This window comes from Vigna unguiculata, chromosome 5 (assembly GCF_037176805.1).
Source record: "Vigna unguiculata cultivar grain cowpea cultivar isolate G323 ecotype 2 chromosome 5, ASM3717680v1, whole genome shotgun sequence".
NCBI lineage: Eukaryota > Viridiplantae > Streptophyta > Magnoliopsida > Fabales > Fabaceae > Vigna > Vigna unguiculata.
The window spans coordinates 54,213,375-54,239,215 of record NC_140796.1 but is presented as its reverse complement, the minus strand read 5'-3'; the positions used below and the strand labels follow the sequence as shown (position 1 = coordinate 54,239,215).

Genomic DNA, 25,841 nt, shown 5'->3' with positions numbered 1-25,841 from the left:
AAAATATCAATTCACCATCAAAGTAAAAAATCATTTTTCCATTAATAAATCTTAAAGTACTTTTTTGAGACATTACTAACACAAAATTTATTACGATAAAAATACTTTTTTAAAAGACATCTCAGACAATAATCAATTTTGTTCAAAGCTATTTTAACTAAAATAAAATTAGTTTATAAAATCATTTAAAATGAAGTTTGTAAATTCTAATTCAAACACGCGTTTGCTGGTGTGACTAGAATTTTCTTCAGTCAAGAATTTGAGCTGCACCTGGGTTTTTTTTTCTCCATTTTTCGGTCTTAAAGACTACAAAAGAGGAACACGAAGTGCAGCATGAACGTTTCTTACTACAACAGTACAGCAGAAAAAATAAATAGAGTTACGGGAAAGAAAAGAACTACTGAAAAAACTAACAAATTAATAAAAAATTAGGATAAAATGTCTAGTAAAACTGATTAAGTTCAGAAGCTAAAGCAAGAATGAAGTGAACATGAATGAGTGATGTAATGTAATGTAAAGAAAAGAAGCATCAAATGATTGGACTCACAAGGGGCTTACCAAGGAAGTGTGCCTCTAAGTTTGCAATCACGAGATCTCCCATTGCCATGCAGGTTTCCACCGTGTCAGTCCCCACATGAGGAGTCAACACAACATTCTCAAGCCTTAGTAACTCTTCACGCACCTCTGGCTCCTTCTCAAACACGTCCAGGCCCGCACCACCTAGTCTTCCTTCGGTCAACGCGGATACAAGTTCGGGCTCATCCACGTGCGGGCCTCGCGCAATATTGATCAAAATCCCCTTTGGGCCCAGTGCATCCATAACTCCACGGTTCACGATGTGACGGGTTTCTTCGGTGAGGGTACAGGCCACAACCAGTACTTCAGAGTCAGCGGCTAGGTCAAGAACATTAGAGTAATATCTATAACCTGACTCTGCTTTTACACTTCTCGAATGGTAGCTGATTGGGCACCCAAAAGCTTCAGCTCTCTTCGCAATTGCCATCCCAATCCTTCCCAGTCCTATAATTCCAACTGATTTACCACTAAGCTAAATGTGCGAATCACAATATCAAATTTAATTTAATTAATCTTTTCTTAAACCCTAAACTCCTAAACGAAACGCGTAACAATTAAACAAAATAAAAAAATTAGTGATGAAATGAGTGAAAAACCTTTGGTGTGAGGTGAGGAGCGGGGTTGCGGCGAGGGGAGTGAGAGATTGTGCAGAAGAGGGACAAGGCAAGGGCGATAGCGAGATCGGCGACATCGTCGGTCAAAACGTTGGGCGTGTTGGTGACGGGAATGCCTCTCTCTCTGCATTTTCGGAGGTCGATGTGGTCGTATCCGACGCTGTAGGTGGAGACGATCTCCAGGTTGGGCAAGGAGTCGATGGTGGCGGCATCCACTCCTACTTTGATGCTTCCGACGACGGCGCGGACGGAGGCTCCGTGGGCTTGGGCGAAGGCGGCGAATGAGGGAAAATGCCAGAGTTTGAAGAGGTTGAAGCGCTTGTCGAGCTCTTCTTCAATGTAACTGTGCATTGGGGAAGTCATTAGCACGGCCATAGATTCCTTTTACAATGGAGCGGTTTAGTTTAGACCAACGATTTCTTTCTGATAGTGTCAATTTTGTTTGTGAGATCATCGCTAATAACTTACACAGCGATTACAGAAGAGGAAAATGAGAGAGTATTAAAATTTGTTTTCCAAAATAATTAAAACTAATTAAACTTAAACTCGTTAAATTTTGTTTTCCAAGATAGTTAAAAATAATTAATAAGTTAAATTTCAACGATGATGATGATCAATATGAATCAAAATAAGAGAAAATAACTTAACAATGTTACTTCAAAAGATATTAACTTTGATACAAGTGTACTGTAAATTTAAACAAAATATTATTTTTAATATTTTATTACTTAATTTATTTGTAGTATTTAATTATTTATTTTTTGTTTTTGTGTAATATTTTAAATTTTATCTAGTAATATTATGTCATTGAATTATTATTAAATAATGTTATTAATTAAAATATATTATTATATTGCAAAAAAAGAAACAAATATTCTAAATTCTTTCGTTATTAACATTTATTCTCGTTTTAGATGCAAATTCTTTTAAGAATCAGAATAAATAGAAATTGTTGATAGAGACACTAAAATAGTCCATAAGAAAAAAATTATTTTACAATTTTTTTTTTAATTTTGATTTTCAAATGTAAATTTTATTATCACACTTTTATCCGTAATTTCAAATTCAAGCTTGATTAGTACAGATTTTTTCTTCTTTTATTTTCTAAAATTTAAATAATTCATAATTTTTATTTTTTAAGATACACTTATATTTAGTTATTGGAATTTTTTTAAAATGATTATTTACATTTAACATAGATACATTATAATTTTAAATGAAGTATTGTTTTTAATGATTTATTAACAATGTTATTATTTAATTATTTAAGTATCATTATTTAATTATTATTATTATTATATTAGTACTAATATATTATTATAATATTATTCAATATTATTATATATTATATTAAATTGTTAATTGTTTAGAATCATCAAAATTTATTGAATTCTTCATCTTCCAAAGTTCCTATCTTAAACAGAAATTATTCTTATTGGATTGAAATATGCGAAAATTATTTAATAACATTAAAAGGTTTCATTAAAATGCCGTCATTATTATTTTCTTTAAAAAAAATCAAATTCAAACTTTATTAAACTTTTACGATTTTTGAGAGGCCGAAGTTCAAAACCAAACTTAGGTTACTATATATCTTTAAAGTTGAAATAATTTGTAATCTTCACTTCTTAATAATACACTTATTTATTTTTATGTTATTGGCATCATTATTTAAATTTAACATAAGTGTATTATAATTTGATATTTATTATTTTGTGATGGTTTGATTTATATTATTTATAGATATATATAGTTTTATTATTTGTATGAGAAATAAATTAAAATATGAAAAAAGTAAAACAATTTAATAGATATAAAGGTATAATTATTAATTTTTTCGTTTGATTTATTCATTGATTCATTATTTTTTTTTTTAATTTAGTTTCATACATTTTTTAAATGGTTGATTATTTTTGTTAGGTTACATATTACGAGTCAAATAAAAAAAAAATTTATAACTTTTATTAATTTTTAATTCTTTTATAAAAATATATAAATTGTCACATAACAAGATATGTTATTCACATGACATGAAGGTGATTTTCTAAAAATGATTCACGTTTTACTCTCTAAATTTCTAATTTCAGACAAAATTATTTAATAAATTCAATTACAGTTAATATATATATATATATATATATATATATATATATATATATATATATATAAATTATAATTAAATTTAATTATTAATTTGATCTTAAGTTTAAACAGATCAAATTTATCGTGATTAATGTGAAAACAATTGCTACCATCACATGATATAATCATAACCTTATATTTATTTTTTTATATTTTTTTAAATGAAAAAAAAAAGTTAAAAAATTTCACAAATTAACATGTGATTATGAATAGACAGTCAATTAACCAACATAACCAAATTAAATAATTTAAAAATCAGAAAATTAGATTGAACTAAAAAATAATAAGATAACTAAAATGAACTAAACAAATAAATTAAGTATTAAATCACTAATTATAATATATATAATTTAATTTTGTACAAATAGTTTAAAAGATTATACAAATGTTATTTAAAATGAAATTATTTAATTATTTTAAAACAAAAGATTTATTCTATTATTTATTATATTAAATAAATTACTTTTTTATTTATTAAGAAATACAACTGGCTTATTAAAATATGAATCAAAATAAGTTATTATAGATTTTTTTATATAATGGTATAAATGCCTGATTTATTTTAAACTTAATGCATGATTTATTTTTATATAATGGCATAAATACATGTTCAAACTTAATGTCAAGTCTGAAACTATAAATTGGACAAGAACTTGTTCCTTGGAACTTTTATTTGGGATTAAAACATTAAACAAACCACAACCCTAATGACGTTGTGTTACTTAAGAATAGGTTAAATATGAGAAGTCATAATCTAAAGAAAATCCCATGATTCATTCCTTTTCACCGATCCAATTCTATGTCGTGTTCAATGAATATTAGGGAGAAAAATTCAAAAGGGGAAAAGCATTGACATATCTTGAATATATAACTGAATTGCAAAGTAGAAGATACAAATATTTGATATGATTTAAAAATAAAAACATAAACAGAATAAAAAAAAGAAGTTAAAGAAGTATATTAAGCATATATCTGAGCAAGTTGTATCGGCATAAGCAAGATGTGAGTAGTGATGGGCTGAGTTGGACCATAAACTTTTGATGGGTCTAAAGTGGTGGGCCGTATTGATCTTCCCCTTGCGTCTCCACCGCCATTTCCGTCGCTTCTTCTCTCACCATTTCTGCAGCTGAACAGAACAATCATCAACAATTCCGTAACCTAACATTGTTGAAACTGTTAAAAGGAAGATCACATACCTCTCTGTTTCTCTATCCAACTATTTGGTGAATGCCACTGCAACAAACAAACACAAGGAAAGAAGAAGAAGCAAAATCAGAAATCAGAAATTTATTAATCTGTTATCAACACTAATACAATACCACCGCATACCAGTAACTTCTTGAGATATTCATTCTCTTGTTGAAGACGCCTTACATCATCTTGTAACTTTTCGAAATAGGCCTGCAACAAGTTAAGAAATATATTGCAGAATTTGGTGAAACCTTGATTTTGATTTGCAAAGAATGATGTGTGATTAACACTGACCAGCTTCCAAGTATAATCACGGTTGTTGTTGGTGTTGAGAGCCTCTTCAGCCATGAGGTTGGTGGTGGTGGTTTTGATTTTGAAGATCAAGCGATTCAATTATAAATCCTTCAAAGAAAGAAAGTGACGGTCAACAACACTCACCTTATTCATCAAATGCAACGTTTCATATTTATACACTTCCGTATACATCTTTTCGTGGTAGAAGATACACATGTTAATCAAACGGTATGTTTAAAAACCTCTTCGTCTCCTCGTACACAAATCTAGAAATGAAATATAAAAATTAGAATTGGTTTACAAATTGTATTTTATTACATTTTATTTAAATTATTCATAAATCTAAATTTCTGACCCGTATAACTATCAAGTTTGTATTTTAGTCTATAAGTTTTTTTCACTCTTTTGAATTATTATCAAATTTGTAATTTTGAATTTAGTCACTTTTTTAAAAAAAATTTATCTCTACACTTTTAAATAATTGTTTTAGTCCGTAATATTTATGTTAAGAGACAATATTTATTTAAACTTTTGTTCGATGTAATTAATAGGTAAAAATGATACAGTTTTATAACACCAAAAGCAAAATAATTTTGTACAGGAGCTAAAATCAAAACTCACCCATTTTATAAGAATTAAAACATGTTCAAATTTTTTTAGAGGGACGTAAAACTTGTTTGTGAAAATATCAATTTTCATTTAAAATATAATAACTATTATTATTATTTAAAATTCACTCTTCTAATCTAACATCACATCATCTAAAAAAGCAAGGGTCCATTCCATGTAATATTTTTTCTAAAGGGTCAGTAACCTCAACATTTGTTTGTTGATTATTTGAGAATCAAAATTAAAGAGATTAAAAGTTGCATTAAGTGTATTAGGTTTTAAGTACCTTGTTTAAATATTAAGTTTGACCAATATACATTATTTTAATAATGTCTCAGTACTGTGATAGTTACATAGATAAAAAAAGTAGTAAGAATTTGGAGTTGACAGTGTGATTGTTAAAGAAAGGAATGAATGTTATAATATGTGTGATTGATTGGCTAAGCGTGCATGTCTGTCTTCCCTGGTCTTCAGCTATATATGACGTTTAAATTAGAACCTTAATCAACAACCATCCAATTTTCCCTCACCATTCCAAAGCAAAACCTCCGAAAACAAAACAAAAATAATGCAAATTCTGTTTCTCTCACTCTCAAACCCATTCCATTTCTTACAACATGCACCTCACGTTCGGAGAATCCAGCTCAAAAAAGAAAGGCTAACAAAAAAGAAAAAAAAAACGAAACAAACCACCTCCACTCTTTTCTCAAACTCACCAACTCCAAAAAGAAAATACAACTCTCTCCTTTCTTTGCCTTGGCTTCCCCCTCTGCTACTTTCCTTCTCTCCCTGCAAGGTCTGAGGCACCCCATGTTTTGTTCCACCTTAAAAATTAACCTTTGTTTGGAAAAATAAGAAAAGAGGAAACATGGTTCAAGCAGGAGAACAAGAGCAGGAAGGAGGTAGCAGGGCCAAATTGTTTAGCTTGAAAGGGGTGTTTGAGGGCGCTGGAAGGCACTCCAAGAGCCTCAGCATTGACACTGCTAAACAATTGGAACCTACAGAGGATGGTGCAGCCTCTTCTAGAAGTCAAGGATCAAAGCCTCTTAATGATTCAGACAAGGTTCCCAAAACAAAGATGCTAACCAAGGAGGAATTGGCAGCCAAGGAATCCAAAGACAAGATCTTGCAAGGTCAATACCCTTACTATTTAACAATCAATCACCTTACAGTTACTCTCTTCATCACTTTTATTTGATTTGTCTCAAAAGTTGACATTCATGGCTGGGATTATTAATTCAGATATGGAACAGATGAGGGAAAGATTTGCCAAACTGCTGTTGGGTGAGGACATGTCCGGTGGTGGAAAGGGTGTTTCGTCTGCTTTGGCACTGTCAAACGCTTTTACAAACCTTGCTGGTAAGTTGACTTTTTGTTTATTCAGCATCAGTTATTCTGGAATGATGTGAGACTATTGGACATGGCACGAAGAAAGAGTTTCTTATAGTTGTTATCTTACTGAAACTGCAGCTTCTATTTATGGGGAGCAAAAACGCCTGGAACCAATGCCGGCAGAAAGGAAAGCAAAATGGAAAAAAGAAATTGATTGGCTTCTATCAGTCACGGATTACGTTGTTGAAATGGTTCCTTCACAACAAAAGTCCAAGGATGGTTCAAGTATGGAGGTAAAACCCTCTTTCTCTCTATTTCCATAGAAATAGTATCTATGTTATTCTTTCTATATCATCATAACTGCTATCTATATGATAGAACCGGGTTTTTCATTGGCTAGATTATGACGACACGACAGAGGACGGATCTTCACATGAATATCCCTGCCTTGCGCAAGCTTGATACAATGCTTATTGTAAGATCATTGATCCTAAATGTGATAATTCTCTTATAGGTTTAAATTGGTTATTAATTGTCCCGAGAAATTTTTGATGACGAACAGGATTGTCTGGATAACTTCAAAGATCAAAATGAGTTCTATTATGTGTCTAAAGATTCAGATGATTCAGATCCGGACTCAAAGAAAAAAAATGATGATAAGTGGTGGTTACCTACTCCTAAGGTTCCCGCAGACGGTCTATCTGATGCGGCTAGAAAATTTCTGCATTATCAGAAAGATTGTGTGAATCAAGTACTTAAAGCAGCCATGGCAATAAATGCTCAAATTCTATCAGAAATTGAGATTCCTGAGAGCTATATTGATTCCCTACCCAAGGTGAGACAAAAAGAACCAACGAAAGCTTATAGTTATCACCTGGAGCAACATTAACATTGTGATACATAATCTATTTTCTTTTTGCCTTTTCTTCATTTACAGAATGGAAGAGCAAGTCTAGGGGACTCGACCTATAGGAGCATAACAGTTGAATTTTTTGATCCTGACCAGTTCTTGTCAACCACGGACTTATCGTCAGAGCATAAAATTCTGGATCTAAAGAACAGAATTGAAGCGTCAATAGTAATTTGGAAGCGGAAGATGAACCAAAAAGATGGAAAATCTTCTTGGGGTTCCGGAGTGAGTATCGAAAAAAGAGAGCTCTTTGAAGAGAGAGCAGAAACCATATTACTTCTCTTAAAGCACCGTTTCCCTGGCCTTCCTCAATCTTCACTCGATATAAGCAAAATCCAATTCAACAAGGTAAGAGCATGTCCCTGAGTTTAGTTCTCCAATATCTGCACACACTCTACTTACAATGAACTGCCTAAGAGATTCGTTTGATCTAAAGATCTAGACACAACAACATATTTGGATTCCTTTTGTTGGCAACGTTGGAAGGGCCATTCAATAGAATGATTTTACTGTGTTTAATTAAAACGATGGAGTACTTGTTATGTTGGCAGGATGTGGGGCAAGCTGTTCTAGAAAGCTATTCAAGAATATTGGAGAGTTTGGCCTTTACAGTTCTTTCAAGAATAGATGATGTACTCCAAGCAGATTTCCAAATTCAATGTCACAATATATCAACAGGAAGAAGTAGAAACTCAATTTCAAGGCCTCCTAAAGAAGAGATGGAGAAGGTTACTACTACTACTACTACTGAAGCACCTGGTTCAATGACACTATCAGATTTCATGGGTTGGGGCTCTGATCAAGAAGACTCAACGTTGAAGAAGGACCCCTCAGATGAGTTATGCAAAGACGAGGATACAAAGCAACAAAAACTTGCTAACGTAGTGACCAGCAAGAAGGTGTCATATCTTGAGAACTTGGGAGCCACGAGAAGCCCAACAGCACGTCATTAAAAGTGCATTAGAGGATTGCTGATCAACAACTATTTCCATTTTACATAGGAATGCACAGACAAAACTAATGGCTTTGAAGCATGGTCAGAGATATGGCATCCTCAATATACGAAGGATTTGTAGTCTGGTAGCTACTGAGTCGTGGTTTTTTGACGATACCTAGCACAAATGTCATCCATGTTTGTCCCTCCCCGTGACCTGTCATCAACTCACCGTTCCCTTTCTGTGACTGTGACAGTGTTAATGTAGAGATCATCCTGTACTGATGTCACAGGCCAACGTGCGTAACATACAACATCTTCAAGTTTTGCTTTCTATAAATTAGAACATCCCAAGCAAATCGAGTCTGTTAGTAAAAAACATGGCCAATCGGCTTAACTCATAACATCAATTGCATTAAAAGATCTTGAGTTTCACTACGAGCAGTGAGTTCATCCCTTACTTTTATCTCATCCATGAAAATAAATAAATAAATCATCATCACTATACAGCAAATGCTATTTATTGGACCAGAAATAAACATGATTTAATACAAGTAGGTTTTAGACGTTCTTAAACATTGTATGCAAGCAGAGATATACACGTTCAGTTCAAAAGAAGAGGGGGAAAAAGAAGCTAAACAGATTGAACTTGGAAACTTGGAAACTAAATTAGATCTTGCCACGGGGACCTAGCTTTGGTGGAAGTTGTGGACCTTTCTTGATTGGTAGAATGTCACCTGAAGCAGTGGCACTGAAGTATGCCAGGGTGGAACCACCTCCCAGGATCAAAAACTTGAGCAACAATCCCCTCTTTGTGAATGGAGCAGCGAATGTCTCGAAGAACTTGCTCTGCAAATCCATTATCAATGAGGGAGATATAACAAGTTTGAATTTTCAATGGAACTAAGTTGTGTAAGTGCATCAGATCTTATTGTAGCCAGGGCTGAATGAAACCATCCACTATTGCTTTCTATGCCTTTGTCCTACACTGTTTCTTCGCTCAAACCATTAACTGTTCCCTTACTATTATGCAAATGCTTGACTTTTTCATTCTCATAATGAACAAATAGTAAAAAGAAACCAAACCTGAAGAGAGTTGTAGGGTGAAGGTGCATCGGAGCCGTACAAGTCCCACTGGCCTGTAGTGTTGCCAAGATCCTCCAAATCAAAGTACACACTCTTGTCACCGTACTTTGCCACAACAGCACCACTCCTGAAAATGGTAGCTTTCACGTGCAATTAAAATCTACAGAAGCCTCTTTTGTGTTTTCCAGAAAACATACAAAACGAAAAGGATGACACATGCACATGCATACTGATTCATACTGATTCATAATTCATAGTTTAATAGTCTTCTTCTACCAGAGTAATGATATTACAAATGGTTAACCTGAAATTCTTGGGTCTGAAACTCGTTTGAGAGGGCTTGAAAGAGAGCTTAGTTCCAGCAATGGAAGATCCAGCAAGGCCCTTCACAGTGGATGGTTGAACAACAGCCAAGCTTGCCAGAGAAGCCATAATGCGCTTTGTGCTTCACACACAGTCACATTCGTCTTCATATGTTACAAAAATATCATCAAATTGCCACGTCACCGTCTCCATTTCTTTCTGCATACCATGGAAGTCATTCATGAGATGCCACGTGGTTCCGAGATGGATAACCCTATCCTCTTAGATTTCTCTGCAAGAAGATAAATAACTAAAGTTAAAAACACGTGAATTAATTAATTTAATTTTAAATAGTTAAAAATAAATAAAACTATTGTTAAGAGTTCAATAATTTATAAACTGATATCCAGTTTAATTAAATTTAAGTGGATAATAATAATTATGAAATAATTACTTGGCATAGATATATTTATAAGAAAAACATTTCTTTGCACATTTAAAGGAAATAGTATACTAAATACTTTTATCAACTTTCGTGTTGTACATATAATCCAATTTTATTTTATTTTTTTCGTTCATTGATTCGCAGAGTGATCGAATAAGGTGTTAATTGTTTGGGCTTTAGGCCCATGTATATGTCGAGAGAAGGAGAGTGATAAGGAGATAAAATATAAAGTACAGAGAAAGAGAGTGAATAGAGTGATAGAAAGAAACGGATAAGAAATGTGGCTTCTTCAGCTCCCTCCGAAGCTCTCAACCCCATTTCTGACCGGCCACGCCCATGGCTCGAACCTTCTCTCGAAACCCAATTCCGGCGTGGCTAGGCCGCAATGGGCACCGCCGTGTTCGGTGCCCCAAATAAAAGCGATGAAGACAATGCAGGGAAAGGTGGTGTGCTCCAGCAGCGATAAGACGGTGGCTGTGGAGGTGGTCAGGGTGGCCGTTCACCCAAAGTACAAGAGGCGCTTCAGGAAGAAGAAGAAGTACCAGGCCCACGACCCAGATAACCAATTCAAAGTGGGCGACATCGTTCAGCTCCAGAAGACAAGGCCCATCAGCAAGACCAAGACTTTTCTCGCCCTCCCCGCTCCCCAAAGGCGCTCCAACGAGCCCTCTCAGCGGGAAGAGGTTTTCATTGATTTCGAGTCTTTCGAGTCTTTCGGGTCCCAGTCTCAGTCCTAGACTCTCCTCAATTTCACTCTCTTACGCGTATTTTATCCTATCTTTTCTTTTTTGTTCTCTTTCGGCTTTATGTGTTGTAATTTCCATGGTGCAACTCTTTCGTGTTAGTGCACTGTTTATATGTGCAATTCCTATCATTCTAGCTTCGGCTATCATATATAATCCTCTTTTTCTTTGATTGATTGCTCTTGCTCGATGGTGATTCGGAGGATTGAGAGAATTCAGGAAATTTTATCGTTTGATTCCATGCAGCATTGAGATGAGTGTGAGACTTGCCGGGACTGGGAGTGGAGAATTTGATGCTAACGAAATCAGTTTGGTATATGATTCTTGTTAATTTTGTTATCGTTGAGAGCTTTTATTGTTTATTGCTCCCTCTGAATGTTTGATGAAATGTGTCAGTTGGCTTTTCATCAATCTTCAATTCAAATGGGGCATTATGGTAGTGTTGTTATCTTTGAGAACTTGTTATGACAGAAGGTGTGTGATGAAATATTCGATTATGATTCTGATGGCCAAATATCCGTCGTAATATGTTGAGTTTAACTTTCCTCTTGGGCTCTGAATTTTTCCCATCCTCATCGTTTATCCAGCTCATTGCTTGATCTCCAAGAAAGGAAGACTTTTTTTTTTTATTACTTTTACACGTAGTACTGTAGTCAATAAAATGAAAGCTCTTAAATTGTTGCCATGTAAATACGTGGATCACATGCACTGATATTGATAACTTTTGATGTGGAAGTGTAATTGTGCAAATAAGAAGTCTCAAATTGGATTATTTATGTTGAACATCATACCAAGTGATAAAGACTCAAACTTGATTGATGCTTTAATATTTTTGTGTTAAATATCGTTATAAGTTCACCTGTAATGTAAGTGGCTCACGGGGCAATGACGGTGTTCTCTTCTTCAATGTTTTACCCCTCTCCTATTTATTCCGTAGAGATATAGGACTTGATTTTGCTGTACTTTCTACAAGGTCATTCCTAGAGTTACATGTATAGTCCATGGTTGGCGATTGTTTTAAGCTTTCGGACAATAGCTTGAAAGGGGGGAATTGCAAATTAGGTGACTTGATGCTAATGGCAACCAAATTATGCAAAAAGGTTTAGATAAAATACAATCGAAAGAGAGATGGATGGTGACCTATAAAAAAGGATCTGGTAACTGTATTGCCTCCATACTTTCTGGGACTGTGTGTTTGTTACCAATTTTTTTTGGGAAGAATTTCCACATGTAGATGTAAAGGCTATTGAAGTTACCAGCAATGCAGGGTGCATAAATATATTTCTACGTGAGAAGCAGCAAGCATTTGCAAGATCAGATTTTTCTTTTTCAAAATATTAATTATGTTTGCTGATCAGCACTAGTGCTGAAGTAATGTTCTTAAGAATTACTATTTTTCTGAAGTTGAAAATCTTTACATACATACTTTTTGTTCCGATGAGTCCTGTCTTTGAAATTTGATTCGTTTTAAGTTTTATAAATATAGTGTTAGTGCCGATTGGGTCTTAAGTTCAACACTGATGGAGTTGTTATGTATATATAATGATGCAGTAAATTAGGGATTTAAGATTAATTATTCAAGGAATAGGGGATATGAATTAAATGGGGAATTTTCATTTTGATGAGCCATAAAAGAGGAAAAGAATTTGGTGGTGGGGAAAATATGCATAAAGGGGGTTTTGAGAGATGAAGAGAGACGCAACACTTAGAATGCTTTAGCTCATTGGACTTTCTACCTTTTAAAACCTATCTTATTAATCATCAAATGGATTTATCAACCTAATATATTGTGCATGTAGATAATTTGGGCTTCATCAAACAGTAACGAAAGTTTGCTTCCCACGAACATAATGTAGAACTTGGGTGTAAAATAACTTATCATTTCTCTTCCGTTTCAAGAGTATATAATTCGCAATCTGAGCCATCAAACCAAACCATGTAAGGCATGAATAACCAAATAGCTTAAAAAAAACCCAACTGCATAAGGAATTAACAAATGATAATTCTATACACGCCATAGTTAAAATCTAGATTCTAAAAGCTTTTTGTCTCTCTTTCTACCTACAGAACTGCAGATACAGATATACATACTTGACCAAAGCCTCCTTGGTAATGGAATAATGAATAAAACAAACACAAGCTATTTTTGCCAAACCAAATACTATCCAAAAAGGAAATAGAGAGCCTAAGATCATCACTGCTGATTATAGTCTCTGACTCTCTATCAATTGATTATCTGATTTTGACTAACCCTCTTCACATTGTAAGCACGTTCTGATATTTCTCAACGTACAAGATACAAGAGTGTTGACAGAGTCCACAGACTCCACTGTTAACTTCGCTGTGGGAGATGAATTAGTCAGAATCTGGAATGCCATTGTAAACAAAGATCCTCCTTCGGTATATTTTTCTTCCTGCCTTGAAGTAATCACCAATGGTCTTGACTCGAGGCCATCAGGAATTATAGAGAATCCTGAAGGCAGTATTGCAAGGTTGCTTGAATCACATCCTGTCATCACAGACTGAATACCAGTAATGTCCACAGAAGCATATACCACCATTGACTCATAAGGATTTGTGCAGCTATCTTGTAGTATCCACACACTGTTTTCTTTCAATTTAATCGTCTGTCAAATAAAGAATCCCATATTTCACTTAGCACCATACTTTGATCTGAGTGCAGTTTACATTTTCATTTCTCCAAGTACTGAAATTTGAACCGAAACAACTTACTTGAATGGTAACTGCATTGCCTCGGTCTTGTCCTTTGGATAAATTTGCAATGGACTGCACTGTCCCACCACTTGACATGATATCCCACTTAGACAATATGATAAGTATCAGCAAATTAAGCCAATCGATTTATTAACCAAAAAATTGACAAAAACATTAAGAATAGTACCTCATTTCGGCGTGTTTCATCTCTCAAGAAATCAAACAGAACATTTTGTGAGACTGGTAACCATACAGAACAAACAGCGCACAGTATCAACCCAAGAGGTTCACCAGGATCGTTCAAATTCTTTCTAGAACTTATCCTTATGTCTTCCCCGTTCTTGCTCGTAACCTTAGTCCATGTGTGGAAGCTCGACGCGCCAATTGCATGGCAGAAACTCGATGTCATTCTTTGTGCCAACTTCAAAATGCTTTTTCTCCCAGCCAATGTGGCAACACCTAAGTAACATTTTGTCATGCAACACTCTTTATTTATAGATGCTCCTTAGTAAAAGTATAGTCTTTATGAAAGTAACTTGTCAGAATTGATTACTCACCGGTTGAATCCTTCATGGGAACATTAGTTGCCATGAAAAAAACCAGACGCTCACATTGAAGTTGAAGAGTCGTAATCCAATGCTTTGCTCCAAAGGCTAGGCCACTGTTCACAATGGTACGATACAAGGAGTGAACTGCACTCTTCTGGCATTCCAAGTGCTCCACCCATATTACCTAGAGACAAAACAAAGAACAAAAAACTCTAAATCCACTTCACCAACTCTTCTAACTGCTAAATGTTTGTTCACAAGGCATCCTTAATTCACACAATGTCCACCGACGAAGTTCCTAATAGTACAACCTAGTTTTTGTACCCATCGTTTATTATATTTTTCTCATTGATTAGTTTTTGCACCGACCATCCTGACCAATGCTTTTCTTAAAAACAAAATATTTATTGAGGTTGAAATTTTTATGGGTCCGAATGTAACAGAAACATGAATCAGTATATGACTTGATTTGTACATACTTTGCAGTGGCCATTGGACTTGTCCTCAATAATGCAACCAGAAGGGCGTTTTCTGCATTTCACGAGGGACGCGTCAATGTTGTCTTCTACTTTGTCTATGGATACATCAACGATTGCCCATTGTTCAGCACTCAACTGTTTGCAGAAACGGACAAAATAGACTTCTCTTGTGGGCACCATTGGAGTGAGCATTTGCAGCTCAGCAAACATCTGCACCCAATACAAAAATTAAGGTTTAGAGTTTTCTTGTCAAATTAAAACCTTAGTACTTCCTAGGTAAAAGCTTCACTCGTGTCCACAACTTAGAACTTCGACAAGGTCATTCTCGTCTTTCTCTGTTCATGCATTAACATTATAGGGTACAAGCTATATTTATGTGCCTTTTTATTGGCATTTAGCATTATGGAGGAAAAAAACTCTTTTCATGAAGGACACGTAAGAGAAAGAGACAGAGAAAGAGATTCCAGCTGGACACACACACATTAGACAACAGTTATAAATAGTACTTAGTATATTATGTTACTATCATTTAAAAACTTTCTGCGACTTTGTCTCTATACTTTGCGTGATATAAATAAAGGTAGTGTTTTGAAAGGCGCCAAAAAAGTTTGCACTTCGAAACGAAAGAGAGCAGTGCATGGGGTTATGAAACCGTAATTTCTGCAAGTAGAAGCGTGTGTTTACTCATGCAACTCGATTTTTTTACCTTAAACATTTATAACTTTAAGACAAAATGTTAAATCGTACGGAAGTAGCTCGAAAGCATCTTCTTCTTCTTCCCTTGTTGTTTGCAATGGGTGGACGTGGACCACTGAGAAAATAAATTTCCATAACAATAAATCCACGTTTGAAGAGTTGTTTCTCGATTGAAACGGGAAATAAATTTTATTAAAATCATTTGGCTGAATGAAAACGATGGAGCGAGACTGCATAAACTTTTTAATTTATATCCAACCTTTCACTAAGTAGGACCCGGTGAATTTAATATAATATAACATAGTTTGCAGGCACGTGGAACACGAGCAGCTGGTGTAGGTATGCAGTTTCATCACTTTTTTACATTATTATCGCAATAAAATTCAGTGTGCAGTTTGTGGTACGGTGAATTCAGTGTTTGATGGGGGAGAATTAATTACTGACAGAAAGAAAAGAAAAGAAAAACGGTAATAATAACATTTTCCTCTTACCAGTTGCACTGCACCATTCCTGTTAGGACCTTCTCCATTGCATATAACATCAACTGTTGCTGCCTTAGATATCAAACATGGAAACATTTCTTTCCATTGATTCTGCAAGATATATGCATAACAAATACCTTTCACAAGTCACGAAAGCCTTTGATAAAAGAAGTGTTTAGTTATTGAGACATCATAATATTCATATGGTTCTTCTTCATGATTATGTTAATGATTTAAAAAACATGTACGTAGGTATATGTTATTCTTACCACATCTAGAAAACTTTGGACAAGCCGAGGAAGATCCACAAAAACAACTCCAGTGTCTCTCGAGGCTTCAATGGATCTCTTTGGCTTTCCACTGCTTGAATTTTCAACTGCAAACTCCTTCACGTATTCGTCGTAGTTAAGTATTTCGCGACCAGTCTCGAAGCTACGTAGCCATAATGGTTCTCCCATGGTAGCCATCTTAATCAGTTCCTCCATTGCTTGGTTCACTATATCCATTATCCTTGAATTGTCGATTCCGAAAATTCCAGTGTAAAAATCCAAAGAGCTTCTATTCTCTTGGTCATGGCCAGAAGAACACGAAGGGGACGTTGAGCCGGGTGCGTATTTCCCTAGAGCTGCTCGAAGCTTCTCTACCTAAAAAACACGTGTGATGAGTGAGTGAGAGTGTAAATCTTCAACGTTAGTTTTTCGTTATAATCAAGGAAATTAGTTAACAAATAAACCTCGGCTTTGAGTTTGGCATTCTCAATACGTAGTTGTTGTTCTTCGGTCGGCATAGCTCCATCTCTGCTTGTGGTGGGCACGCCACAGGTGGGGCAACAAGCTTTGTTTATTGTCTCTCGTAAGGTCTTGTTTTTCTCCTTAAGTTTCTCTATTTCTGACTTCAACAAAGAATTTTCGTGACGTTCTTGTATTGCCTGCAAAAGCAGCCGCATATGTATATATAATAGGCTAAAAAGGTAAAAAAAAAATAAAAAATGAACAAATTTAATTTAAATTAATTACCTTGATTTGGGTTCGACGATTTTGGAACCAAAACTTGACTTGCCTTGGAGCAAGGCCTAATTGCTTGCTTAGTTGTTGCCTCTGCTTTTCATCAGGATGTGGTGACTCTTTGAAAAGCCTGTAAAATAACATTACATTCATGTCAGCTTTTCTCTTCACTAATTAAAGAATGTAACACAAACATGGGAAAGGCCTAAGAAAAAGTGGCATATGATATCAAGGTGCTGATATATAATACTTTTATTTTGAAATATGAAATGATTTAGGAAGAATTAATGAGCTTAAAAGTTAAAAATATTGTTTTTCATCATGTGTTTCATAGGTGTAGAATCCTAATATAGAACAAAGAAATAAAGCAAAAGCAGTTCAAAGCTAAGAATTTTAAGCTTTGTTTTTAATCATCGTCCTTTTATTATAACCATATGATATCAATAATTTTCTCATGAACCCATGCTTTAAAGTTTGCAAATCATTGCTTGGTTTCATAGGTGAACCTAAATCAATGACTGATTATTACCTCTAATGACATGAGCAAAGAAAACTCAATTAAGAATATATGGCTTTTTTTTTTCTCTCTCTCTCTCTCTCTGGTAACCAGTAATAATAATGTCGACGCCTATATATAGAAGTATATGCAGGAGGAATGACAGAAACTCAGAAAAAGTGGTATTTTCTTCCATTAATCAATGTCAATAATCCTCCAACCAAACTCACCTCAACACGTTGTATCACACTTTGTTGGGAACTGTAAAATCATCTAAAAAGACAGAAAATAAAGCCGTAAAATTTTGTATTTTTTAATGAATTTGAATCATTAGTCAAGAGTTTTCTGGAAAAAACAATGTTACAGAAGAGAGAATATGTGTTAATAGTGTTAGTGAACTCAGGCTTAGGGGTGAAGAGACGTAAAATATATTATTATTATTATTATTATTATTATTATTATTATTATACTAACGCTTCCATTTCTCTGATCTGATCAGCAGTGTGCCTGTGATATTTCTTTCTCTTCTTCTTCTTCTTTCGGTCTCCGTCAGCATCAGCATCAGCATCCTCGTGTTCACCTTCTCCTTCAAAATCATCCTCTGATCTGGATCTCGTGGGACCCGAATTCTCGCTGCTAATCTCTTCCAGCCTTTCACCTCCGCCACTCCCTTCTTCCCACTCCTCCACCTCCATGTTCGAAGTGGCAGCTTCAGCCTCCGCCGCCACACCGGCATGGCGAAAAATCCCAGCCTTCAGTGCAGGAGGGGAGAGCCGTGAGATAGATAAAAAAAGAAAAAAAGGAAAAAAGAGAAAAGCATGTATATACATAACAGGAAAGAAAGAAAGAAAGAAAAACGAAGAAGAGAATTTACAAGGCTGAGAGAGAGAGCTGGGGAGGCGAAGAAGTCTTTGGCGTGAGAAGTGGGTGGTGGATTGTTGGACATGTCAGCGCCCATTGATGGTGATGAAGAAGAAGAAGAAGAATGGAGAATGGAAAATGGAGAGTGTGTTCGAAGAGGAGATTAAAATGGTGGAGTTTGTGTTGTGTGGGAAAGAAGAGAGAAAGAGAGAAAGAGACGTAGCGAAGGGTGGATTTAAGAATATAAAAACAAAGGAAGGAACTCGCTAAGGTTATTTAAATATATATTATAGTCATTTATTATTGTATTTTATTTTTTATTTGTTCCTTATGTGAAATGTGGAGTGAGTGAGTGAGTGAGTGAGAGAGAAAGAGAATACCGGTAGGATTGACTGTTAGATAAGATAAAGAGAAAGCAGTGTGAGGAAGAGAAGAGACCCAACTAACTTGGGCAGTTGAATTTAAGACTTCAACGGTATCTTTTTTTTCTTAAATTCTCCACTTATCTTTTTTCTTTTTACTTTCACCACCTAAATAAATGGAGCACATAATTCTCATATCAGTATTTTTTTTTTCTTAAATTAATTTTAACAAAATCGAGAAAAGAAGTTACATAAAAGAATGTCTTTAGCATTCATTAAATGCTACAAGAAACCTTTTAAGTTTAAAACATTAAATTTAAGATAAGAAAAAGGATTTGCTTTTCGGTCTTCGGACTTACCATATCCTGTCCCACCAATTCAACATGTTATTCAAGAGAAATTGCTAAGGTAGTTTTTCTGGAAAAATAAAAATTACATTAAAATTAAAGTTTTAAACTCTTACCAGTGAATTTGTCTAAGGATTTTAATGTTCTTAAATAATCAAATTATATGTCCTTTAATACTGTTAGCTTATTTAAATATATATATATATATATGTATATAATAGTAATAAAAGTTACTGAACGGATGAAATTTTAAACTAAATTAACTAAATTTATTTATTTAAATTAATTTTAAAAAATAAATAATTTTAACTTTTTCTAAGAGTTCTTTACGGGTTGCTAGCGGACCAATCCGACATTTTTTATGAGGTGGCAGTATAAAGACTTGTTTTTACAAGTATAGAAAAAAGGGTTCAAGATAATTTAATTATTTTAAGTGGCGCTGTATATTTACATAAAAGATAAAATAATTTTATTTCCTGTTTTTAAAATAAAAGAAACATCTTCTCTATAAATTTAAAATTTGTTTACTTCTTTTAAGTTTTTGGGATGATGATTTTTCTTTTATTTTTAGAAAACTACCATTTGAAAGACAATATAATTCAGGTCAACTTTGCTTTATTTGAGTAAAAAAAATATCTCTCCTATATTAAGTTATTTGGGTTTTTTTTTTTTCAACATGCATATTATCACATTTGTTTATCTATATATACATACATATATATATATATATATATATATATATATATATAATATTTTTTTATTTTGTGTACACAATTCATAATTCTAATTTTATCTTATATAATATTGTTAATCAACTTCTTAAAAATAACCGTATTATTAAATTATTTTAAAAAAATGCATTTTTTTCATCATATTTATACTTTCTATGCTAATATTTATACATTTTTTACTAATTTCCAAACTCTTAATTTTTTAAACTTAAAAAAATACAGACAAACACGTGAACATATGTGTTTTTGCTAGTCATAATAACGTGTTTGATTTAAACTTATAATTTTTAGGAGTAAGTTAGAGTATTTATTTCTCTTTTTTATTCAAAATAACCAATTCAAAACAAATAATTTTAACATGAAGAAAGTTAATATAAAATACAATTTTTTATTTAAGTTTAATTATTGTTATGAAAATAAGTATATTGATTTTTGATGTTGCATGTAGCGTTTGAATGAAAATAAATAATTAATGATTTGTTTATATGTGGTTTTTGTTTGGATATATATTTTTTAGATTTGTGGCTTAATTAACTTAGTTCTTGAATTGTTATCATTTACATGTATCAATCTAGGGATTAACTTAACTGTATGAGTCATAGCAACCAGTATGATGTTTGAGGGAGAAAAAACAAATATTTTCGTTCAATCTCTTATTAATTAATTAATGTGTATTTTAAAGAATTATAATGTTTCCTCACTCAAATAAATGGTTATGAATTTCAAATGAACTCTTAGTTTGTAATTACCTTTTATCTTTTTCACATGCGAATTCAAAACTTTTTAATATATATCACTAAAATCTTACTTGAAAAAAAACTCATAAAAAATAAAATCTCTTAACCACACATTATGGATAAGTACATTTACTAGTAGACAAAAGTTTTTACATTAAGACCTTAAAATCTTGGATAACAAAAAGTTAATGTCTATTGTTAATCCTAATATAACTTATTATTGGTGCCATGCTTAATTAATAGTAAAAGTTGCAATTAGGCACCTTCTCACACTACCTTCTTTTTTTTTTTAATAAAAAAGGTTTAAAGTTTAAAACTAATAAGTTTGTATGTTGATAAGAATGATTTTCATTTTATAAAACCTATATTTTCATTATAACTTATAAAAAGTTATTATATTTTAATTTTAATTTTCTTTTTCTATGAATATTTGTAAAAAATAAGACAAATAAAATCTCAGAAAAAAGTATACCTAACAAACAGGCTTATGCTTTTATAACAACGAGTCAACTACATACACTACAGAAAATAATTATGATTATGTTGTGAATCATTATTAAGTGTCGTAGTATTATTCTATAGGTCAAGTTGAATTCTATGAACTTAAAAAAGTAAATAAAATTCACAACTTCAAATAACAGTTACAGTATTTACTCATTACTTAATATCATCACCTTGAATTGACGGTAGAATTTGTATTTATGTTTTCACGATATCTAAAGGAATTTGGATTCTCAAGGAATTTGGATAATACTTTTATAATATACTAATTATTATTAATTTCAATGTTTTAAAAATATATTAAAAAAATATTCAAGATATTAATATAATGTATTTTTAATGTTGAACATATGACAGCAAAAAAAATTAATAAAAAATATGAACTCTATCTAAACTTGTACGCAAATTTGAAACATATATTTTAGTACTTAGATAATATAGATAAGTATTTTAATTCAATGATATTATTATTATTTTTTTTTTACTTAAACGGTATTTTTGATAATTCATATGTCCATCTAAAACATATTTAATATATAAAAAAATTAAATTAATTGGATTAAAATAATTATTCAAAAATTAAATTAATTGGATTAAAATAATTATTCGTTTATTTTTAAAATTTAAGAATAAAAATTTGAAACAATAATAAATTTTAATTTTACGTACACCGATTAAAAATATATTTAATATTTTTTAATATAAAATATGAATTCTATAAACGATAGTGTTTGTTAGTTGGAATTTGATGACAAAGTATCATCATGATTTTCCGGCAAAAAATGCTCCAATTGGAATTTTTCATTTTATTTTTCTGATGCATTGGTACAAGTTACAGTGTATAAAGAGTTATTACAACAAATGTTCTCACCTAAAAAGTACTATCACAATCTTATTGCAAAAACATCTCATCCTGATATGGAATTCATTTTTTTAACATGCGTATGTTTAATATATATATATATATATATATATATATATATATATATATATATATATAATTAACGGTTTTCTTATTAGGATTAAACATGTTTTAGTAAAATTTAAAATTAGTTTCTCGTCAAAATTTTTGACTAATTTAGTCTTTTATTTTTGAAAATATGTGAATTTAGTCATTTTAACCCAATTTTGTTAAATTTATTTGACATTTCAAACGTATTTTATGATAATATTTGAGTTAACCTTAAGCAAAAATGTGTCAAATTGTCTAAACAATTCAAATACTATTATGAAATGCACTTGAAACTTCAAATAAACTTAACAAAATTTTGTTAAAAAGACTAAATTCACACATTTATAGAGATAAAGGACTAAATTAATAAAATATTTTAAAAATATACTAATTCTAGATTTTAATGAAACTTGAGGAATAAAAATATATTTAATTATAATTACTGTCAGGTTTACACATATTCTATTGCAAAGTTACTGTTTAATAATGTTATTTTACGAGTTTTTTTTTTTAAATTCACGTTTACTCAAATATAAATTTATTCATATGTATTTTTGTTTGTGTAATGTAAGAATAAATTATGTAATGAATTGAACATCATATTAATTTCGTACTTTGCTTGCATCTTCTACTTTTGAATTTAAATAATTAAATAATTTATACGCAGTAAATAACTTATTTGTTAAGAAAATGGTCATGGTTATCAGAGATGTTTGATGGTGAAATTTTCTTCTTCTTTTTTAACCGTTAATTTCGTTTTTTTAAGCGAACTTTTGTGATTTGGTGAGTTCATAAATCAGAATTATAACTTGTCAATTAAGAGTTCCATGATATATTCTTTTTTAAAATTTTGTCCCTCTTAATACCTAAAATGACAACTCTTTCTCCTAATTATTACTCTTATTTTAAGAAATTATATGTGCATGCATGTAGTTTTAAATGCTTTTTTTATTTTTTTATTAAATATACTTTACTGAAATAATAATAATATAATAATAATAATAAACTTATATCATGACTAGTTTGTAATAAATATTTTTAAGATTCAAGTTATATTTAGGTCACGATAAAAAAAATTGTGATATAATGAAGTGAAAACTATTTGATAACTTTTTTTTTAAAACATTAAAAATTCAATTTTAAAATAAGGATACAAAATTAATTAACGTTGATGAATAAAATAACGTTTGCTCTTAAATTTTTTTAACTAAAATCTCTAATTACACCTTGTTTCTGTCCCATTGCTGGTTTAATGACTATATAATTACTTTGAATGATTAACGTTACATTGTAAGATTTAAGAAGTCATTTTAATTAAATTAATCAGTGTGGACAACAAACATATAGTATGACAGTATTTTACAGGAAAATTTTCTATTCTTTATGTATTTGATGAATCTTTTAACATATATCAACTAAAATAAATAACACTGATAAGTCGTTAATTTAATCCACATATAAGATTTCATATAAAATTAACATCACTTTAATCTAAAATTCTAAATTAATGAATTTAAGAATTTTATTCTTTAAATGTTATTCAATTTTTCTATTTTTATTTAATGTGTATTTAAACTCACGTTTAAATTCATGAGATATTTTTTGAAAAAACATATTTGAAAAACATTTTTAAGAAAATAATTCAGTTAATTTATTAGTAGTATACTAAATCATAACTTTATTTGATTGAAGTAACGGCGTGACTAAATTTATCATTCATAAGACAAAAGTAATTCCACTAAATAAACTTATCCTACTAATAATCACATTTTTCAAATACAGCAAAGTAAACGTATACAATAATTTTGCCTCAAAATAAAGCTAATAACGTTTTTCAAACTTTCTCGAGAAGAGTTTGAATTTGTGACTTACAAATTTATCATTATATTTTTATATAAAATAAAAAACTATAACAAAAATATAAACAGACAACCACGTATAATTTTGTGTTTGTTATTTTTTTCTGGAATATTATTATTAATTTATTTTAAAATTAGTTTTAAAACATTTTCACACTGTAAATTATTATAAGACATTTCAGATTGTAACTTTGAATTGAAATTAAATTTTTCAAAAAATTTAACAGAATTGTTTAAAAGCCATACGGCCAACTACATGCCCCCAACGACCATTCTCGCCTGAGTTGACGGTGAAAAAAACAAGAATTTTGAAAGAAAAAAGAAAAAGAAAAACATGAAAAGAAAAGAAAAGAAAAAGTAAGAAAAGAGGAAAATTGAAGATGTAGTAAGGTACAGTGATAATAATGGAAAGGAAAAGGTTGCGGCAAGGGAAGCGAGACACGCGAGCGAAGTCACATACTTTTCGATTACTTTATTTATCGTTTACGACTTACTGATTATTCAATTTGGATCTATTTGGATTATATATTTATATATGATACGTATCTATATTTAATACACCAATATTTTAATTTGGATCACATATCTGTATCTGATACGTATCTATATTCGATATTTTAGGATAATTTATCAAAATTTATTAGTAAAATATCTATTTTACAAATTTTTTTTTTGAATAATAGTCAATTTTAGTAAAAATAATAATTAGTAACTATATAGTAACTAATTTAAGTATCAAGTTAAAAATTAAAAATTATTGGCAACTAAAATAGTTTCAATAAATTATAATTAGTCTCTAAATTTATAATTGAAATAATTTTTATTATGAATTGATTTTTAAATTGATCACTAACATTCCAAGATTTTGACTACTAAAATAATTGGTTTCTAAATTGGTCAGTAACATCAACTACTAAGGTTTTGACTACCAAAATAATTAGTCTATAAATTGGTCTATAATTAGAAAATTAGTCTCTAACAAATTTTTTGTTACTAAAATTGGTCATCATTTAAAAGTTTTCCTACAATGGTACTTTTATAATGACAATAATTTATATTTTTTAGGTCGATAACTTTAGTACACATAGTTTTAATTTGGATTAATACAATAACAATCATATATTTATTATGTTTTTAAGAATTATTGTACCAATTTTTTAATATTCATATATTGTATATCTATCACGTATCATGTCCTATTACTTTCAAATAAAATGTATCGATGTATCGGATACATGTCGTATCTGATACGCGTATCGTATCCGTGCATTAGTGTTTATCACGCATGAATACGCATTTTGTAATTATGAATGATAATACGTTAGTAGGTGATAATAGTGTAATGTTATTAAGTTAATATATAAAATAAATTTATATTTATTAAAAATAAAGTGAAACAAATAGATAAATTAATTGTTGATGAATAAAAGAAAAATAAATAAATAAACAGTTTTATAAAAAATAAGTAAAAATAATCGTTAATTTTTTAAAAATTAATAAATAATTATATTATAAAGGGTAGAATTAATATTATGAAATGTGAACACAAAAGATGGAATCATCTTTATATATTGTTATATTGTTATAGATATCGATCCATTTGTATTTGTTCATAATTTTGTATATATTTTTATTTAAACAATTTTATTCTTGAATAAAAAATATAATTTATTTATTTAATAAATTAAATAACTAAAAAGTTTTATTTAATTATTTAAATAATTTAACTTCTACACAAAATTATTCTTAAGAAATTAAAGATATATATTTATAAGCTTTATCATTTTAATATATTTTTTATAAAATTATATTATTTTAATATAATAAAAATGTGAATAAAAATTATGTTTTCATTATTATTTTATTATTATTTTTAATTTATTTGTGTCTGT

At 31.0% G+C, this 25,841-nt stretch overlaps 5 protein-coding genes and 1 long non-coding RNA gene across 7 annotated transcripts; 2 read left to right on the top strand and 4 right to left on the bottom strand.

Annotated features, from left to right (window-relative positions):
• Positions 1–398: 398 nt before the first annotated feature.
• On the bottom strand, positions 399–1,681 carry LOC114183362 (D-isomer specific 2-hydroxyacid dehydrogenase family protein). Its single transcript, XM_028070372.2, has 2 exons — positions 1,173–1,681; positions 399–1,048 (listed from the first exon to the last, which is right to left on the bottom strand). The coding sequence occupies exons 1-2, from the start codon at positions 1,563–1,565 to the stop codon at positions 530–532; spliced, it is 912 nt and encodes a 303-aa protein (XP_027926173.2). The 5' UTR covers positions 1,566–1,681; the 3' UTR covers positions 399–529.
• Positions 1,682–4,163: 2,482 nt separating this feature from the next.
• LOC146886557 (uncharacterized) lies at positions 4,164–5,388 on the bottom strand. Of its 2 annotated transcripts, none has more exons than XR_014995434.1 (4): positions 4,818–5,388; positions 4,662–4,733; positions 4,529–4,565; positions 4,164–4,452 (listed from the first exon to the last, which is right to left on the bottom strand). It is a non-coding gene; the product is annotated as an uncharacterized LOC146886557 (long non-coding RNA). The 2 variants fall into 2 exon arrangements; XR_014995433.1 differs by having other exon boundaries at positions 4,164–4,458; positions 4,818–5,155.
• A 559-nt stretch (positions 5,389–5,947) lies between these two features.
• LOC114185399 (rop guanine nucleotide exchange factor 12-like) lies at positions 5,948–9,040 on the top strand. Its single transcript, XM_028073102.2, has 7 exons — positions 5,948–6,559; positions 6,669–6,785; positions 6,897–7,051; positions 7,159–7,233; positions 7,321–7,593; positions 7,696–8,016; positions 8,220–9,040. The coding sequence occupies exons 1-7, from the start codon at positions 6,295–6,297 to the stop codon at positions 8,619–8,621; spliced, it is 1,608 nt and encodes a 535-aa protein (XP_027928903.2). The 5' UTR covers positions 5,948–6,294; the 3' UTR covers positions 8,622–9,040.
• Positions 9,041–9,105: 65 nt separating this feature from the next.
• On the bottom strand, positions 9,106–10,193 carry LOC114185400 (photosystem I reaction center subunit VI, chloroplastic-like). Its single transcript, XM_028073104.2, has 3 exons — positions 9,993–10,193; positions 9,689–9,815; positions 9,106–9,451 (listed from the first exon to the last, which is right to left on the bottom strand). The coding sequence occupies exons 1-3, from the start codon at positions 10,118–10,120 to the stop codon at positions 9,272–9,274; spliced, it is 435 nt and encodes a 144-aa protein (XP_027928905.1). The 5' UTR covers positions 10,121–10,193; the 3' UTR covers positions 9,106–9,271.
• A 458-nt stretch (positions 10,194–10,651) lies between these two features.
• On the top strand, positions 10,652–11,719 carry RPS17 (ribosomal protein S17). Its single transcript, XM_028069981.2, has one exon. The coding sequence runs from the start codon at positions 10,715–10,717 to the stop codon at positions 11,171–11,173; it is 459 nt and encodes a 152-aa protein (XP_027925782.2). The 5' UTR covers positions 10,652–10,714; the 3' UTR covers positions 11,174–11,719.
• Positions 11,720–13,137: 1,418 nt separating this feature from the next.
• On the bottom strand, positions 13,138–18,698 carry LOC114183271 (homeobox-leucine zipper protein GLABRA 2-like). The gene is made up of 11 exons (XM_028070218.2): positions 18,474–18,698; positions 18,074–18,351; positions 17,116–17,233; positions 16,833–17,027; positions 16,369–16,743; positions 16,109–16,210; positions 14,922–15,131; positions 14,452–14,626; positions 14,082–14,353; positions 13,913–13,999; positions 13,138–13,806 (listed from the first exon to the last, which is right to left on the bottom strand). Exons 1-11 carry the CDS (start codon positions 18,555–18,557, stop codon positions 13,426–13,428), a joined length of 2,277 nt encoding a protein of 758 aa, XP_027926019.1. The 5' UTR covers positions 18,558–18,698; the 3' UTR covers positions 13,138–13,425.
• Between the last annotated feature and the right edge of the window lie 7,143 nt (positions 18,699–25,841).